We start from the raw sequence: 19,429 nt of genomic DNA, 5'->3' as shown, positions 1-19,429 counted from the left end.
AGAATAATAACCCACTTTTACACTCCTTGCATGCAATCACTAGCTATATGGTTGCAAAGTTTTAAAGTTTTTTTTTTTATTATTATTATTTTAAAGTCACCCAGCTTCTTTACTTAAATGATTATGTGAAACCTGACGGCACCTGCAAGGATAAAACCTTAAAATGAGCTGAGCTGTATACAGGATCTAACAGGATACCCAATATATAGCTCGCTAATGTGTAGACAAGCTAATTAAACCCAGCCATGACTCTGTTATTTAAAACCCTCCTTTATGAACAGAGGCTATCTTAACCACATCTAGTCACATCGACAGGGGACAGGATCGGTACAGCACAGCGTCACACAACACTGCCCGTTACATGAACTTAACCGCAGAATTCCATAGCTTCTGGTCAAACAACAGCACAATTGGCACTAGGTATATGGTTGTGAAGTTGTATGTGGTTTTTGATTTTAAAGTTACCCAGCCACTTGAAGAAATCTTAACTAACAAACCCTTCCACAGTATCTTCATTTTCTTAACAGCAAACCAACGAAGATATGATTAAGATATTTGTCTCTCTGCTTGGCTTCTGATAATTTTAACTCAATTGCTCACTGGCCTCTGAGGTAGGCCCTGTCACATTAGGAGACACCCCTGGTTCCTTGGCAACCCAGCTACCACATAAACATCTGAGAAGTTAACCAAGGTTCGAAATGGAAATGCTATTTATGGTGGCTGAAATGATAGACCTATAGTTGCTCTGTGTAAAGCAGGAGTTTAAGCGTGTTAGTCAGCCATGTTTTATTGAATGTGTTGTTTTTACAGTTTTATAACAATTCTTGGTACAGTATTTCTGTCACGTTGGATATGATATATAGAAAATGACACACTAGCTGCTTGAAAGAGGTTTGTTTAACTTTAAGTTCGTGAATGCATCAGTTCACTCAGTCCAAATAACACAGAAGCAGTGCCACAGCTAAAGAAACAAAGAAGGTGCTTATTTTCTGAATTCCGTGGAAAGCTGACATTCCCTCCAGGAAGTCATGTCGCCTCAAAGATGGCAGAAGGGCTCCCAGGGTGGCAGGTAGTGGTTTGACTGTTTGAACATCTGGAGTGAAGCAGCTGCTCCCATCCTTTTTGCTTCAGAAAAAAAATTGCTCCTTCACATCGTTTTACTGGTGGCTTTGAATTTTACCTGGGTGGAGTTCTTTTGAAAACTTCTCAGTTAACGTTGTCTGCAAAGGCTCAAGACCCAAAGAAAGTAGTTTCTGAACTGTCAGCGCCTACAGTGCAATTAACAGGCAGGAGTGTGTACTTAAATCTGCTGCCTAAACACCTCTGCATTGCAGTGCTGTAAACGTGCACTTCACAGAAATTAGAAATATACTGTATAGGAAGTGCAAACGGTCAAATAGTAAAGATTAAAAACAAAAAGAAGCAGTCCATCAGATTGTATACAGTTCTTTATTGCACTCCTCCTACATTGGATTTGATGTGCATTTCTTACACTACCAGACACTACTGCAAGATATATTGTGAAACTCTGTCTTTTTATACGTAAGCAGGAATAGATCAGGATCCCAACTTATGCTGTGCAGGCAACTTACAGTACCAACTTGGCTTTAACTTGAATAAATCCAGTAGAACTTATTAGTTAGTGCTACACAAAAAAATTAACTGGTACAGGGAATAATACAGGGTGTTTAGGAATTAATCCACCCCCTTGACACCATATCAGATTCTTTTCCATCAATTTTATGTTTTTTTAAACCTGACTTGAACTTCATTCATTCACGGCTGCCCCTGAGAAAAGGGGGGTCCTTGTCAAACTGATGGTTCGAGATCTGCGGAAGTGCCCCTGTCAACAGCTACAAATACTGCTCACGAGGAGGGCTTGAGCCTGGGAAGCACGGGAAATGTGCCATCAGACACAGTCTGTCAGCCAGACTGGTGTCCTAAAGCAATCAATTCTAACAGCACATGCAGGCTTGTTAGACTGGGTGGTGTACAGTGGCACCAAAAAACATGCAGGCCGTTCACCTGGGATTCAATATCAACAGGCTTACTGTGAACTATAATATAGAAAGCTAAGTGCATGTCTTTTAAATCCCCCAAAACAAAAAGAGAAATACTGTACTACAAATAAGAAACAAAATACACAGTTAAATACACATGACGGGGGGAAACTAGAAATGACTTGTTGGCCACTGAATTTTGCACTGTTTCCAAGTGTGAGAATGATTTATTATTTTTTTTTTTTTGTTAAAGTTTTAACGGTTGTTAACATGGTTGCGGTCTGCATTGTTGACAGCAAAGGGTTACAGGATACTTCTGAGCACCCAGTTAGCTTTGCTGATACAACTGATACAATAGCCTAATAAACCTTGAAGTTGCTATGGTGACAACATGCTTCTCCCTCAAAGTAGTTGTTGCATGAAAATGGCGGTTGTGTGTTTTTTTTTCTTGTTTTTTTTCCCCCTGCATATTACGGCAGGTGATTTTTAATGAGTGGGGCAGTTTGGGCCTAGTGAAGCCTAGCTAGATGAATGATGCGTCGGGAGCAAGGAGAGGGAGACCTTGGTAAAGAATGCTTTTTGAGGATGGTCATGAAAAACGAGAATGACATGCAATCAGTTATGAATCAAATTTGCACCTCTTTCTTGTTTCTTAACCAGTGTTTATAGCTTTATAAAGGTCAGGTTTTGTTGATGGCCTAGTTATAGTGTGGTATAGTATTTCATTTATTTTTCAGTTCGCCCCTAGTGACTATTAAGATAAAGATGCTTGTTGTGCAGAGATATGTGGTAATAAAGGAGAGTATCCTCTACAAACTCAGACAGTGTGTACACCCTTTTCCTAATCATGTGGTCACTTGGTGATGTTAATGTTCTGCATTTAAGAAAGTCTATTAATGATGATGTATGGGGCAGTGCATTGGAAATTAATGTAGCAGTAAACAAGCTGTGTCAGTGTTTTCCAGAAACCGTTGATTTTTATCTGTTGCATTGGCATCATTTGAAAGTTTACCAGGGAGAATCCTGGCATTAATCTAAGACAAAGCTGGTTGAGAGCCCAGCACATTACTGCGTTTTAACATGAACAAGTGCGACGGTGGAGGGATTCATTATTGCTTGTGTGTACGACACATGTTTATTTGTGGAAATAAAATGTCTATATTGTGAAATCGGAAGTAACACTTAATAAAATAATAGTCATAATTGTGTTCTGATGTTTACTGGCTGGGAAGAACCAATGACTGCTTAGTTTGGGTGTCCGCAAATGCAGGGTTTGCTGTAAATTAACGCTAACTTCACCAATTTTAATTCATTACATTACCACAAGAAGTTGTGAGCTCACAAACACAGATTAAAAGTGGAAAATCTCACGCCCCCTTCAGAGAGATATGTGCTCTTTAAAGCAGAGAGGTTTAATTTGGAGAAAGCATGTGACTTTCAAATGGAAGGCAGGGGCACCTGCTTTATCAGAAGTTATGAAAGCCGTACTCTGAGCTGAATTTACAAGATACCATAGGCTCTGCAATATCCTTCTGTGAAATGCATGTTCAAATCTGTAGGCCTGATTCTGCCTCCTTGGTCAGTTAGCGAAGTATCTTCTCCTTACTGCTAGTGCTTTGTCCCTGCTTCCCTGTGTCGTAAATCTGAGCAGGTGACCTGGTGTCAGGGTGTCAAGGCAACTGAGAACACATAGATTTTTCTAAATAGGGTACTGCTGAGGGCAGTCTTGCACATCAAGAGTTCTGAAGGATTTAGAGCACACAGTTTAGGTACCCAAAGAAAGCCAACAGCTGGTTATTTAATTCCGAGTTGGCTTTAAAAGGTCAACTAGCAAGCTACAAGCCTGGTGTAAAGTCCTTAGAATACAAACTGTGATGGCTCAAACTTGTACCTGTCATTTTTGGTTAATGTTTTAAAATTGCCGTAAGTACATTTCACAAGCTGATCATTACTAATCAATTTGAGAAGCTGATTTACGGTCTCCCATTGCCTCAACCCAGCAGCGTTGCAAACAGGTAATTATTGACTTCTCAGAGACCTGAATAAAGAAAAGCTACACAAAAAGAAGCAGTTTTCATTTACTGGATGATTGAGTAGTCTTACAGTAACGGTTATCTTACAGTTCTCTTCCCAAGTAAGTGACAGGGTTGTATCAGAGCAGATGTCCCAAAACCTGTAAAGATAAATTCAGTGATGTTCAATTTGAACATAGCTGCAGGGGGAGTGGGTGCGGATCAAATGAGATTGGAACATAAGTTTTTGCTATTTGGATTTCTCAGAACCTTTCAGCAGTTCTGTCCCTGAATGGAGAAAACTAGCCCTGGAGGGAATGCAAATCCTGGAATAATGCACACATTCTCAACCTGCTTAGCAAATTTATAGGACCTATGTGGACCTTAGAGGGGGCAAAGTTGACAAGCTGGCATACATTTTGGCTAATGCCTTCATCAGTATTAGGTAAGAGATACTGTAAGTAGCTGTTTCTTTTCATGTTGAATGGATATAATGATTGCCGTAGGTAGTTAATAACTCAATCATAAATGATCAGATATAATTGTAAATCAAGCTAAGAAATTTTTCGGCTAATGCCTTTGGTAAATTCTGAGGTGAACTTAATTGTTTTTCTCAATACTGTACATGGACTGTCTCTGGTAACACCAGAGGCGATGAGGTCTTATCTTATCATGTTTTCCTGTGCTAATACATTCTCGCCTGTTTCTTGTACAAAGGAATCTCACGCCTGTAAATAGGAATGTGAATTTGAAACAATACTGAGCAATGAAATTAACCAAGATGATTACAACTATGGGTCACAAAGTGCAATGTGGTATATCTGATGCCTGTGAGTTTTCATGCATTTACAGCTTATTACAGACACCATTTGTCTCATAGTCGAGATAACATTGAAAACAGCAGAATGCACTGTTTCACAGGCACTAACACCTCCTTGACAGGCAACGTCTTTCAAATCTGTTAGTAGTGTGGTGGTTCAGTCTTACAAAGTGACCTTCTGCTCTGTCTACATTTTAAAAATATTGTTTTTCCTATCTCTATTCGCTATTGTTCTTTATTAATGTGTCTGGTCAGTGTTTGACATGGTTCCTAACTATTCCACCAAAACATGCTTGTGAAAAGACTCCTCAACACTGTTTGTTAATAATTGGTGTTAAATGTCACCTGCCTGCTTGCATCCCTATATCCAGAAAATAACCTCCTGCCCACACAGATACAATGCATCATGCTTTTCCATGTTATTCAGTCTTCACACTCCCCATAAGGAGGCATACCTTGCTATCCTGCAAAGTGGGGATTGCTCTGTTTTTTATTTACTGTATTCTGATCCCAGTAGAAGTTTGTCCAATCGCAAAGCAAGAGAGTGTATCACAGTTTTCAGTTTTATGGTTCGGAGTAATTTATATGTTCCAATTTCAAATTACAGCTAGGCCCTTGAGTTTGACAGCCCATCTAGGGGGTTTCGGCTGCAAGCAAGCAATCTGCCCTCCTTCTTGAAACTTCTTGTCATTGTCAGTTAATTTTAGAACAAAACAGGCTTATTTTCTGTTTCTAGCTGCAGCAGCATGATGTTATGAGGGCCTTGTGCAAGCTTTTTAATAGCTCAGGAAGCAAAGCAATGCTACCCAGTAAAAAAAGTAGTTTTGGCCCACTATACAGTACATTTACTATCGAGTGAGCAGTTTGCCCGCAATGTCCCCCTGTGGAAGATACAGGCCTATGAGTTGATATTTTCCATGTTGTAAGGTAACAACATTTGTAAATATGCCTTTTATTTGAAACTGTATGGGACACTACAACTTTAAGTTCTAGTGGTTGAGGAATGTTTGTTATTACAAAAAAAAAATAATAGTAATTAATACCTGGGGATCTCTCAGCAGACAGATGTGCATACAAGTTCTAGCAGAAAAATATCTGAAATAACTAACCCAAAATACCCCACACAGAATATCCTGTTTAAGCAAACAGCTGTGTTGGAACGGAGATGTGATTATTACTGTAGCATGCAAGCTTAGTGCTAATGATAATGTATTAACTACCATTCCCAAGCAAAATGCACTAATGTCAAAATATGTCTGGCATACTGTACACAGGGTGATTTTTTAATGTCAGTAGGACACTTCGTGCTGCTTTTGTGTCTGGTGGGAGGGACACATTTACTGTAACACAATGAAACTGCACAGGAGGAGACGCCAAACATTGGGCAACGCATGTCTAGGACTGCCAGCACAGCACAGATGCTTACTAAATATCTTAGTATCCTTGTATTGATGGTCATCCCCACTTCAAATACACACACAAGAGTTCAAGCAATGTAGTGCGACCACAGATATCTATTTACTACCAATATAGAACTACTGATGCTGCACCAAAGGTGGCTGTTAATGGTACACCAGTATGTTTAGGTTTCACCATGAACTTCAAACTTTAAGACCACGAACCCAAAGATAATTCAGGGCTTGGTTTTTACTTTTGCTTTTTTGTGCTGTGAAAGCCGGGCACTTTCTCTTCATCTTGTATGGATTTTTCTGACAGCTGTGTCGAAGCTGAGCGTGTGCACACACGTTTTAAAGCTTTTAGGTCGGCTCTTGATTGTCAAAACTTCAATCTTGGTATGAAGTGGACGTGAAACACCCGGGGTGATGGCTTTAGAGCAGAAAGAGGTTCACATTCCATACATAAAATGTCATCATCCATGCATCCAGACCTTCCAAATGTCATCATTTCTATGTAAAACGTGATGAAAACCTGTCATACAAATGAATAGGAATTACAGCTGCCTATGTGCCTCCTGAGGAGGGAAAAAAATACCTGTATCTGTTTCTTTTCATGCTGAATGGATATAATAATTGCCCTAGGCAGTTAATAACTTCAACCACTCGATGACAAAGATCAGGTATTGCTGTAAATCAAGCTGAGAAATGTTTTGGTGAATGCCTTTGGTAAATTCCAAGGTGAACTTAATGAAGGCATGTGCTTAATTTGTTTTTCAATGAGATCTTAACATCATGTTCCCCTAAGCTAATACATTCTCACCTGTGTCTCGTACCAAATAATCTCCTTTCCTGTATAGGAATGTGAAGTTCAGTGCTTTAAGACTGAGATGATAGAGACAAAAGAGAAGGAGAGGCGATCCCTTTTATTGGACTAACTATATAATTAATCACAATCTTTCAAGACTTCTACTTCCACCTGCAGAAGAGACATTTGAGGTCTTGAAAGCTTGTGATTAATTGTTTAGTTAGTCCAATAAAAGGTATGACCTCTTTGTTTATAATGGTTTAAGACAAACTTTGATTTTAAATCAAACCTCCTAATTCTCCATGCTGCAGTTGTGTGTTAGTTAGTTTGATTAAACCTCAGCTTTTTTTTTCCTGCTGTAAAGAATGCAGTTGGAATTCCGATCTATTCAGAGATATTGGGATTCTGCAAATGACCAGATCTTGAGTATTTGAACTTCTCATCCCTGGATTTCTCCTTGGGTTCAAGTCAAGCGTTGTCTTAGCAGCTTGGAGATCTTGACTTGGAGAAGCAAAGCCTTGTTTCCTGCACAACATGAGCTTGAATCTTTTCAGCTTTTAGCAACACTTTGAAATGAGTGTTGCTTTAATAACATATAAGGTTACTACGAATACACAATTGGCTAAAACACAGTTAAAACGTTAGCGGTGCCTTTGACAGAGTTTCAGATCCCTGATCTATCCCCACTGGAGGAAATGTTAATACTTATTCCCTGGAGGTGGTGCAGTGATTACAGACCCTGGTATTTTAATTATTTCTTTGATTATTGATCTGGTAGAAACATAATTCACTAAACACAGTACCAGGAATATGAGACATAATAGTGCAGATTATTTGTTTTTGATTTCTTTATTTGAAAGGGTTACAGAACTCCCTGCCGTGCTTATACATTAAAGACTTTACCTTTGCTCTACCCAGTGCTGTCTGTCCTGCTGCAGCCAGGGAATAAAACTGAGAATATTTGAAATATTGAGGGAGACAATTAGAGGAGAAATCTCTCTCTGGAGGATCCTAACGAGGCAAAGTTGAGAGAATATAATAAGAACGAGTTGGAAAACAAACATGCTTACAAACCAGCAGCCCAACAGTAGATACTGTAGGTTGGAAGTAAAACTTTACTACCTGCTCACGAATGTTACTAAACCCACAGTGTCTGTTTCTGTCAATATCTGTAGTTCATCCATAACTATAAGAAGACTCAATGGTAGCATATATTGTGATCTTAAAATAACCTTTTGTTTACGAAAAGCGTACCTGCATACCTGAAAGACTTAGTCGAACCATCAAAAAGTTTGTTTTGGTATAGATACCTTATTAGCAGCAAGAAGGTAGAGTTTATTTTAAAATGTTCTAGTCATTTTATATACATTAGTGTACTGAAATATATCCTTATATTTAAACAGCAGGTAAAGTTACGGTACTTAGCGTACAGAATTTCATTTGAGTGGTTTTGTTATTTGTTTCAGCTGATTGAAATTAATTAATACTCATCAGTAGTGATATGAAACGTCCTTGTTTGTTTAAATCTTTCTTTCACAGCTGTGGCTGTTAGTATTGCTTTAAGAGCAATATCCCCCGGAATTCTCGTCCCCCGGAATCTATTCAGCAGCCCGAGAGTCTTTCCCAGGGGATTAGGTTAGCCCACCCCCCTGCAAGCCTGCTCCCCTTCTTCCAATCAACTCCCTGGCATACCAGGGTCTCCCAGCTACGCAGACCTGCAATAAAGGGCTTCCTGTGAGCTGATCCCCAGCCTTGTTCTTCTGCCAACCCCCTGGTTTCACAGGCCTTGACAGGCCTTTTTACAAGTGTTCCCACAGGACTTAGTGGGTCCGGGGCTATACCTCTGATATACCTGAAAATGTTCCAAAGAAATGTCTGTCTCAGCTAAATCGACCTAGGGACTAAAACAGTTTAGGAAAGTGAAACCATGAAAGTTTTGCTCTGTGCATAAAAAAAAAAGGACAATTAGCATTCTATTGCAGATCCTCTTAATTTAGGGAATTAAAAAGTTAGCTTCCCCCATATGTGTTTCAAATCAAACGTAGACCATGTCAGGATCAATATTTGGTTAACTAAATGCATTTTACTAGAGCAGAAGTATGCTAAGATTATTCTTATTATTCATACCTTTAAAAAATCTACACATACTAAAACATCAGAACAATCTGTTGCATAGTTTGGGCTTTAATCCCAACTGACTGTTAAGATCAGTTGTCTGGTTTTTTTTTTTGTTTTTACAGCATGGCTTTTTAATGCTAGATATATACATGACTTGCCTTGGAGCTGGCCTAGGCTCAGTTTACCTGTGAAGGGTTAACTGCGATATGTTAGACAATTCCTAAACATTGATTTTTAAAAAAAGAGGTTAATGGATGCTACACTTAAGAGAGAAGTTTAGAAAGCTGCATTAAAACTGGGATTCTAGTAACGCTTTCTGTTTTTCAGTTTGCTTGATGTCAAGGCCCCATTATTAGGCCCTGGTGTCAGCGAAGTAGAACCAGTCTTGTAAAAATGTCAAACATCAGGAGGTTTTTCTGTTTGCTACTGTAAAAACAGGCATCTTGTTGTGGGAAATGAGGGTAAAGGAAAGAACAATTCCCAGATTTAAAAAATGTAAGCATCGCTGCACTGTGCACATTTACGAACGCAATTTCTGGGGTTATTAAAACAAAAATTATTTATATAATATAAAACTCCAGATATGGAATTAATGGTTTTATTTCTGTACACTTACTCTTTTAGTATCTTATGTTTGGTTTTTAAAGGGATATATTTTTTGGGATGTATATAATTTAAATATTTGAATATTTTTCCAGCAGTGTGTGTGTGTGTGTGTCCTACTTCTAAGATACATATGCATGGTTGCTTAAAGCAGCACATGCAATGTGTATATAACTGTGTTTTGAGCTTTTCCTGACCATCTATAAAAGCCATGAATGACTGACCCTGTAATGTTTCTGAAGAGGTCTGTCATGAAACCCGTCGGCAACCTGTTCAGTTTCACGGCTGCTGCTGGAGTGTTTAGGTGGTTATGGGACCTCTCTGAGCTGGAACGTGTCGTCCGGTAAAAGGTCGGAGTGCGTCTGGGGTCAGAGTTCTCAGTTTGTGTGGTGATGTTGGTTCTGTTGCTAACTCAGCCAATGTGAAAGAGAAGGTGAACTTTGCCACTCGAACTTGATTTTTGTTAAGTATAGGATCGAATTTTAGTTTTCTTATAGGACATTATTTACATGACTTGTACACGTGCAATACCGCATGCATCACTACCCGTGAGCATTGACTGCACATTTGACAAACCTGGACTATTAATCAAGTCATTGTCCAGTGTGTTCTTTCCTAATTCGTGTTCATATTTACTATTGAAAGAGGAAGCAGCCTGTGAACTGCAGTCGTCCCCCCCCTCGCCTTGCTGTCTGAGCTGTAGCCGTGACTCTGTCTGAAGTTGCAGCTCTCTTCCGCCTCAGTGAAATACCCGAGATGTGTCCCGACTGGGCCGCTGCCAGGCAGATTCAGTTTCCTTGCCGCTCTGTCTCAGCACCACTCTGTAACTGTGTCCTGTTTCTGTCACGATGATTAGGGGTAGTGGGGAGATCAAGGAAAGCAGAGGGAAATGCAGGCTTTATTAAAGATGCAGCCAATTTTTTTACTCCCAGTGCTATATTCAAACAAGAGGGTCTGAAATCCTTCTCTTTTTGGACCAGCACGTGACTTCCAGGTTCTGTCACGGAGTCACTGTCAAGCTTGTAAAATCATTGGTGTGCTTGCTGTCCATGCTCCACATACTAGTTTACCAGCTCTGATGCCATTTCCTTATGACAACCTTTTTTTGATCTCTGCTCTAGGTTTCAAATCCTGACAGACCATAAACTGTAAAGTATATATGTACTGTATGTATTTTAACAGTTCTGATTAAGAACGTTTAAACGGCAGCTTTGTTGTACCCTATCACTTCCTGTGCTGAAGATCCACTTCGTTGTCTGGCTTCATGCTCCGACCTCTCTCTGGTAGACTGTGGGAGTGAGGCAGACACAAGAACTGATAGAAGCAGCAGCTTCAGCTACAGCGTAGTAATTGAAATATCTGCATCGCCCCAATTAAAGAAAAAACAAGCGCTGAACCGCACAACGAAAAGGGGACCATTAATAGTGTAGCTAATGCTAATTAGCACACGCATTTGATATTTGTCCTGCTGATTTTATCAGAAACTAAGTGGTGACCAGTCCATATGGATTCTGTTTGTCCATTTATTTCAGTGTGGTCTTTTGATCCTGTGAAACTCAATATCTCATTTAGCAATACTGTATATTGTAGTCCTGGAATTCTTTGACAGTGGTATGTCTCATCTGGGATGGATGCCAGATGTTTTTTTTCCAGGAAAACCCTTTGAGTGTGCCCCTTGATTAGATGCTATCGCAGTGCTGTATTTGTATTGCTGTGTGTGGTGTTCTATTAGCTCCTCCTCATGTTGTCTTCTCCCTCTGCATCTCCACAGGGTAGCAAGTCATTCCAGGGGCCATGTGGAGGCAGGGACTGCAGCAGAGGGTGCCAATGTTTCCCTGAGAAAGGCAGCCGGGTGAGTGTGCCCTCTCTCTCCATGAACACAGTATGAAAGTGTACCCTCTCACACCTTTGCCTTTCAGAGCAGCTACTTGGAGCCTCACTGACTCAAAAAAAACACAAAGCTCACGGAAGGTCTTTGAAGTAAAAGACACACATCCTTTCTATGAATATTTCTGTAACCCATTCACACACACAGTGGTCTATAATATATTAACTCACATTCTTGGGTCCAAGCACTGCAAATTCGTGTTAGACATGTTTTGTAATTTGAGACCTATTTGGCAAATGCATTTCTCAATGTCAGCTCTCATTGCATTTCAAGGAAGTACGTTTAACCTTTAATTATTAACCAGACGAAATGACAAATAGCAGTTATATATGTGTTATCCTTGCAGGGGTTTGTATCCTGGGGTGCATTCAACTAGAGGAACGTTTGCGAACTTTTTTGTGTTTATGGTCTGTTCGCCGCTAATGGTGGCGAACACTCTAAAGAGGCATTTTAATGCAAACAAAAATGGCTACTGGATGGGAGAACATTTTTTTGACTGTCGGTGATGGACAAGTTTTGTCAATGTATATGACAAAGCAAGAAGCAGAAAGAGTTACGTCAGATATGTTTATATTATGTGTTATGTTTATAATATGTGAATTAAAAAAATGTTTTTTTTAATATAAAATTGGTAAAATATATAGGCCTATGTATATTGCTGATGATAAATACTAACTAATTAGTCTGAAATGCTCTAATATCTAATTTGTATAAGGGTCAGTTTACATAATTTAAAAAGAAAGAAAAAAGAGAGACTGGTTATTTGATATTCTTGAGTTTATAAATGGTTACAAACATAGTTCATTAAACCGCGGGATTTACACCTCAGCACATACAAAGTTGCAAGATAGTATACGGCAGTAAATACAAAGTTGGTGAATGTAAGAACGTTTATGAATTTAAAGTAAGTGAAGCACTTATTTTAGTGCTGCTTTGCTGATTTTTAAATTCACAAACATTCTTAAGTTCAACAACCTTGTCCGTTGCTGCTCCGACTTCTGTTTTTTTTTTTTTAACCTGTTAGTGTTAACCGCCATAGAAATCCAAGAAGAAAAAGAGAAAGCCACATTTCTCAGAATGCAGTAAAATAAAAGAATAATACAAAAAAAACCCTGACATACTTTGTCCGAAACTTTTAAATAAAGTGACCTAAGGATGATTTAAATATTTTAAATAGGCTACTCAAAACACAGCCTTGCACAGAACTGGCATCAAATGGCAGAATATGTGTAGCAGCGCTACAGCTGAGTCGTCATGTATTGCGTTGTAGGTTTCACTATTAAATTATACGATTATTAAACTATTTCAAAAGTCATGTAGAGTTTCTTATGTTTTATTAGGCTACTCGATATAAAACATATTTATTAGGCGGATGCTTTAATCTAATTGATGTTACGTAAAAAATTTCAACCAACTGAACTCTATTAAGGTCGCTGTCATTGATAAATTCGTCAAACATGACTAATGAAGCCATTAGTGCAGCTAAATTCGAAGTTGGTCTAAGCACTATCTTTAAATGTTTGTGGAATGTTCAGTAAACTCTTCAACTAGCCTAACACAGTTCACTGCAAACGCTCACTTAGTTGAACGCACCCCTGGTCTGTTGGTGATTATGAAGTCACAGCATACAGTAGCTGTCATAGAAATAGAGTCTAAGAATCTACACGTGCGTTCTGGAGTTTGGGGGCTATTGACTGTGCATAGGTTTTTATGTTGCAGTGAGTTTATACCGTAGTCCCACTCCTGAATTGCAAAGTCCTAAAACACGATGCTGAACACACATTAACGTCTTCGCAGACTACATTAATCAATAGGTTAAAACATTTGTATAAAGTACTGTTTAAAGGTGTGTAACAATTAATGTGTGTGTGTGATACAAGTTTGTTACGGTCACAATGTGAAGGGTGACAGACAGCTGGAGAAGATCGGTGAATACGCTATACTTGCCAATATAAACCTGTGTTCAAGGGTGCTCTAATATGTGCAGGAGAGTTGAAACAGAAGACAGATGCAACCAAGAAACCTGGATAGAAACATAAAATAATATTAAAAACAACTACGAGAATGTCAAATACAGTTATGCAAGAAATAAAAATCATTTGTATTGTAATAATAATTTCCAAACATAATCATACTTTACCATGTGCTTGTGTGCAAATATAAACACATGCAACCATCTGTGAAAAAAAACAAGGGGACAAATCTAGTGGGGGTGGGGGGAGAATTTGCACATCTGTTCCATATCATACAGTAAGGGTCTACATTTTGAAGACCATAAAAATGCATTTTCCTTAAATCCCTGAGCGATGATGATGATTCCCAAGCGAGGACACGGCTGCACACTCTGTAGTGCATAGCACACAGCTGGAGCAGGCAGCTTCATGCCCCTACCTGTTGGCCAAAGGAATGTGCTGCCCAGGGCAGCCCCCCACTCCCCCACACACCCTGCACATTCCAGTTGCTCAGAGCAGCTGTTGTGACTGGCTTTGCCCATTGTTGACCTTGGAATGTTCATACTCCACTGATTAATCTTTTGTTAGAATGACACAACCACTTTGGGTTGTTTACACTGCTAACCTGGGAGCACATTCATTCTGGGAAGGGGTACTTTTAGTGCTTTAATCCTTCATAATAATGGGAAATAAACGAAAAGAAACTTTACAATCTCTGTAAACAGAACAAGAAAAAAAGCCATTTTTAATAAAGATTGGACTTTTTTATTTTCATGTTTTCATTTTTATCAACCTTAGCTATTATAAACTTACTTTGGTATACTGCCAGAAAATAATTAAAGCCCTTATAATCACCTAGTTTTTATAATTCAATAAAATAAACATTGAAAAGGTGAATGAGTAAACACTGACAAAGCTGTAACTATAATAAAATATAAAAAACAAATACTAACAGACATCTTAGAAACACTGTACCATCAATTATATGCACCAATAAACATCTAGGGATATTACACAACCCACACACACTGATACTGAATGGCTGCAATACGATCGTGTAAAGGGATACAGGAGTTCTTTTCAGGTACTTTTCTTTGTCACGGATTCACTCTGAGAATGCTGAGAATATTGGCAGGTCTGTCTGGTCCTTTGATATGTCATCCAGGAACAACCTGACCAAGACCCATTCATTTACAAGCTGGCTCTCCTTGGCCTCTGCTCGCAATATATAAAGACTTACGGAATTGGTGAAGGATTTGAAAAAGTGCAAGCAGAATTCCTGTTTAATAAAAATAAGTGTTTATTTATGAACCCTCATTTTGGGTTGCATTTCCCCAGGGACAGGAATGTAGTGGAGGCAGCAGTATGTACGACCCTATGTCACATTTACAAATTGTGATGAAACTTGCTAAGGACTTTTTTTCTTAGTTATTGACTGTCGGAATCTGAGGCTAATATGGACGCATCTGCCGATCTGCCTGAATATCAAAGACTAAGTGTTGATGTTGCAGTTAATTTCTTATCTAGTTTAGAATTGTTATGTGAGCAGTAGTGCTCCAGAAGAAACAGTGTTCAACTTGGTACCTTTTTCTATATTGTTACCAACATGCAAAATGTACAAGCTTTCAAGACCCTGTAGGTCCCTTTTATCAGGTAAAAGAGGATTTCGATTCGAAGCTGAGGAATTAGAACTAGAAAGATTGTGTATTTTCAACTTCTTCAAGTTGAGTAAAGCACAGCATAGCTTTAATCCATGGTTAGTGGGTCAATTTTCTCATTCAAAGATCCTAGAATTTGTTCAGATGAAGCGTCCATGTTGTCTTGTGCCTCAGAACAATAGAACCGTGTTAGGAGAGCCTGGGGCGGATTCACGCTTCTCAAATAAAATATCTCCTTAATTAAAACTTCCTCAGCTTACTAATTAGCTGAGTTGACACTCAGAGTTGACACTAATTGACTTGCTTGTCACTGCTGCAAGGTCATTATCATTTTGCTTTATTCTCTAAAGACAGTTCTATTATCGTTGCAGTAAACTACCATTTTACTTTTCAACCCTGTGGTTATCGGCCCTGAGAAGGGTGTCATTTCTTCTTTTCAAGCACCCTCTCACTCTCTGTGCTGTTTTCTGCAGTTCTGAATATATTTTAGTAGATAGCAGGTTTCCTGGCTCAGAGTTGAAACCCCAGACACATTTGTTTGCACTGTAATAAAGTGCAAGCATGATATTTGTTTGTAGTGATTCAACATAGCATACAATTGCAATACAGTACATGTAGTTTAAATAAGTGCTAGCTCTATTAACACTACCATTTTATAAGTACATTTTTTCAAATAAATCAAAATCGATTTCCCACACTCGATCGCTTGCCATGCTGTGCTCCTCATGATCTGCTTGTAATTTTGACCATTGCAGTAAATCTGACCTACAACAAGAAGCAATGATTTGCTTTACATGTTAAATACTTTAAAGTAAAATAAACAGTCGAAGAACCAACACATCATTTTCAGTTCTGACAATGTGCTAATCAGAGATAAAACAATCAATTGTAAAGCCCTATCACTCCTTTCAGTGTGAGCTCTTCAGAGCATGTTTTGGATTGCTTCTACTTATCACTTCTCGACAAACACAGAGGAATTACAGGGAAATTAGCGGATCATAAAATGGTTGCTAACCCTAAAACACGAGTGATAAAGTTGAGTAAATAAGGTCTGGTTTATGGCGTTTGTTGATATGAACTCATTGATCTCTGAGGTGGTTGTAGTCTTGTCGGGATTAATTATTTTGTAGAGTTCATTAACTTGACCCAGCTAGTTAAACATGGTATACTAACCTATTGATCGCTCATTCTATTAAATGTCATTACCCATTTGCAAACTTGCAATGCAATTTCATATGCCCCTGCCTCCTTATACCTTATACCACCTGTTGCCTTTTGATGCCCACAGGACTAAAACTTCTTAATACACGTTTTAGTAAAAACCTTCCTCTAACTGAATACAAGCATGCTTTAACCAAAGGGCTAGGATGCTGGTCCACCAACCTCTGAGGCCTTTCCCCTTGTTCAAATCTGGTTGCACAGGTTCACCATTTGGTGCTGTCAGTTTAGCCCCCAGTGGACATTCAAACACCACACAGTTCGATACAACTGCAAGCCTCTGGGGCTCATGTGTTGATTTACTGTGCGGGGAAGCTGTCATATTTTCAGTGGGCACATATTAACACCAGCTTCTGGATAGCAGCTAAGAAACAAAAAAGGTGGAGAGCTGTAACTTGTTAAAACCACTGTGAAGAACTTGCTCCTCGTGATACTGTACTGGCAGTCTATTAGATCCCAGCAGAGACAGAGTGACCTGTACTGTATAATTAGGTTGTACTGTATAATTTTCACTTTACTCTCTTCTATTGGTTAAGATTGTGGCTCTAGAGATAATTGCATCACTGTGTTTAGATCCATGATTATAACCTGCGTTTTCACACTGGACATCTTTTGTGTAGAAATGAAGGTTTCTTCTCAATTAAAGGCTAAACATTTTAAATGTTATTACACTTTGAACTAAGTAATACAGCCCCCAGATCCGCTGTTTTAATTAGCCAGACAAATATGTTGCTTAAGGAATTCAACCTTAAATGACTAAGTTTCATATAGAATATTTATACATACACTTTTAAAACTGCACAGAATGTATATTGTTTTAATAAAATTGTACTTTCTTAAATTGAGCCAATTTCTTTTATATCATATGTAATTAGTAAGTAAAAACATACATGCTCATTCTTAATTTGACCATAACTAGAAATCTGTGTTAAAGGCTTCTTCAAGCACAAACCTCTCACCAGAGGCATTGAAATGATCATTCTTTCATAAACCCTGAGGTAAAACTAAAAAGTGTACGTTACACAAAATGCAGAGCAGGAGAACATAACAAAAAATTATGGTTATGTAGCAGCTTACCTCCTAATATCTTTCTACATGATCATTTAGGGTTCATGACATACAAAGAAAGCACAAAACTGTTATGCCTGCTGCAGGGCTACCATGATAAAAGTGACCTCTGCTGCACATGTAAAGAAATTTAAACATGCTCTCAAATACAGCATCTGGGTTAAATAACTGACACAGTGTAACAGGGAAAAGAATCTCTATGAACGTTGTCAAATACAATCCTTAACGCTGCGGACAGACGGGTGTTTTTGCAGTATGTTTGTTTTCCCAGTTGCGAACAGCGGATGTGTTCGAGGGATGGCTTTGTATTTCAATCCCAAGGCAATATTCAAAAGGTTACTTTTTAAAAGTTCCTTATTAGTAGCATACGTACATGTGGTTGTGATCACTGTTATCAAAACTGGGAGAGCACAGGTCTCCCCCAGGGCCCTCTAATCTCAGGCTCTCCATCCATCTTGTTCATACTGAGTGTGGTTACCATTTAACTCCTGCAGCTCGCTGTCAGGTTGTGTGCTGTGTAGTCGTGGCAGGTTTATCTGCGCTCCACCAGCTGGTGGTACAGTATGTGCAAACCCCTGGGGCAAGAGTGCACTAGGGTTAGAGCTGCAGGGGAAAGTTCACAAAGACAGCAATGGGAAAAGTGGAAACCCACAAGAGACCCAAAACACGCACAGCCTCTCAACGACGTGTGTTTAGAATTTTCTGTTTTGTTGTTATTTATTATTATTTATAATACATTGCAGTGTTTTTTATATAATCTGACTGACTTTCTCATTCATTACCCTTTGTCAAAGCTGTCTTTTATCTCATGTCCCGGAGCTTTTGAAAACGTGTACAATGATATCAGTTTGCTATTGAAGACGACAGCATATAGTGTTGGGTGGAGATTGTCCCTTATACAAGTTACAAAACAAAAACATTCCAGTGCCTTTGTTCACTGCAGTGTGTGAATTTTGCATTTGTCAGTTTTTTCTTTTGTAGTTTTATAAATAACTTGACACCTATAGGACCATAACACAAAGGAAAAAAGTAAATAGTTTTACCTGAACGGTTACCTTTTAAGCACACCAATGAAGCATAAAAACACGTATCGTTTTCAGGGTTTCTTATGTTAGAGCCTGTAGCAGGGGGAGATCTGTGCTGACTCTGCTGGTGTCTTCACGGTGCTGCAGGAAGAGGGCGGCAGTCGTCCAACAACCGCCTGTGAGTCATGGCAGTGACACGGGGAGGTGGGAAAGTGGGTGTGTGGACTTTCCCCCTCTCTGAATGGCTGAGAGGCGGGTCTTGGGGAGATTGTTAGCCCTATAAGTTAACGCTCTGTTGTTTCCTCAGGTCTGCCCCTTTAAACGCGCCGAGAGTGCGGAAGCGCTGGTCCAGGGCCGAGAACCAGTCGGGAGAGAACGAAACTGAGTGTTTCAGAGTGAGACAGTGAGGGCGGGGAACCCTTGGCAGGCTCCGGAATATTATAGCCGAGCAGGCTAGTTAGCCGGCAGCGTAGGTCGGTGATCCAGGTCGCACGGGCAGCAGTGACCGGGATATTGCTGTAAAGTGCAGCACCTTTTCTTTGTAGTTTTGTTACTGTTTTATCTATTACTATATTTTTGCCTTCTGTTCTTGAATTATTGTTTGAAGCACCTGTGAGTGCGCTTGCACCCTGAACTGTTTACCATCATTTGGTATTCCCGTGATTCTGTTTACCATAGTTGGTAAGCAGACCACGGACCAACAGCGCCCTCTGCGGGCTAAAGAAACAAAACACCCTTGAAAATAAAACTGGGCACTTGTGTGGTGTTTTCAAGTTCACCTGTCTGTCTCCTTCCACACAGCCACTTAGTTTGTTCCTCATGTCTGTCTCATCTTGTAAAGACCCCAGCCTAGAAAAAAGCCTTA

General features: G+C 39.3%; 1 protein-coding gene across 3 annotated transcripts in view; it reads left to right on the top strand.

Moving 5' to 3' along the window:
- Window positions 1–19,429, top strand: part of LOC121318666 (collagen alpha-6(IV) chain-like) — a 125,214-nt gene that overhangs the window by 38,644 nt on the left and 67,141 nt on the right. For all 3 annotated transcript variants that reach the window (XM_041255585.1, XM_041255584.1, XM_041255583.1), the window contains exon 3: window positions 11,527–11,607. In XM_041255585.1, the coding sequence (XP_041111519.1) occupies window positions 11,527–11,607 (81 nt within the window). The remainder of the gene's footprint in view (window positions 1–11,526; window positions 11,608–19,429) is intronic.

The sequence above is a fragment of the Polyodon spathula genome, chromosome 7, assembly GCF_017654505.1.
Source record: "Polyodon spathula isolate WHYD16114869_AA chromosome 7, ASM1765450v1, whole genome shotgun sequence".
NCBI classification, from domain to species: Eukaryota; Metazoa; Chordata; class Actinopteri; order Acipenseriformes; family Polyodontidae; genus Polyodon; species Polyodon spathula.
This window is presented reverse-complemented; position numbering and strand designations above follow the sequence as displayed.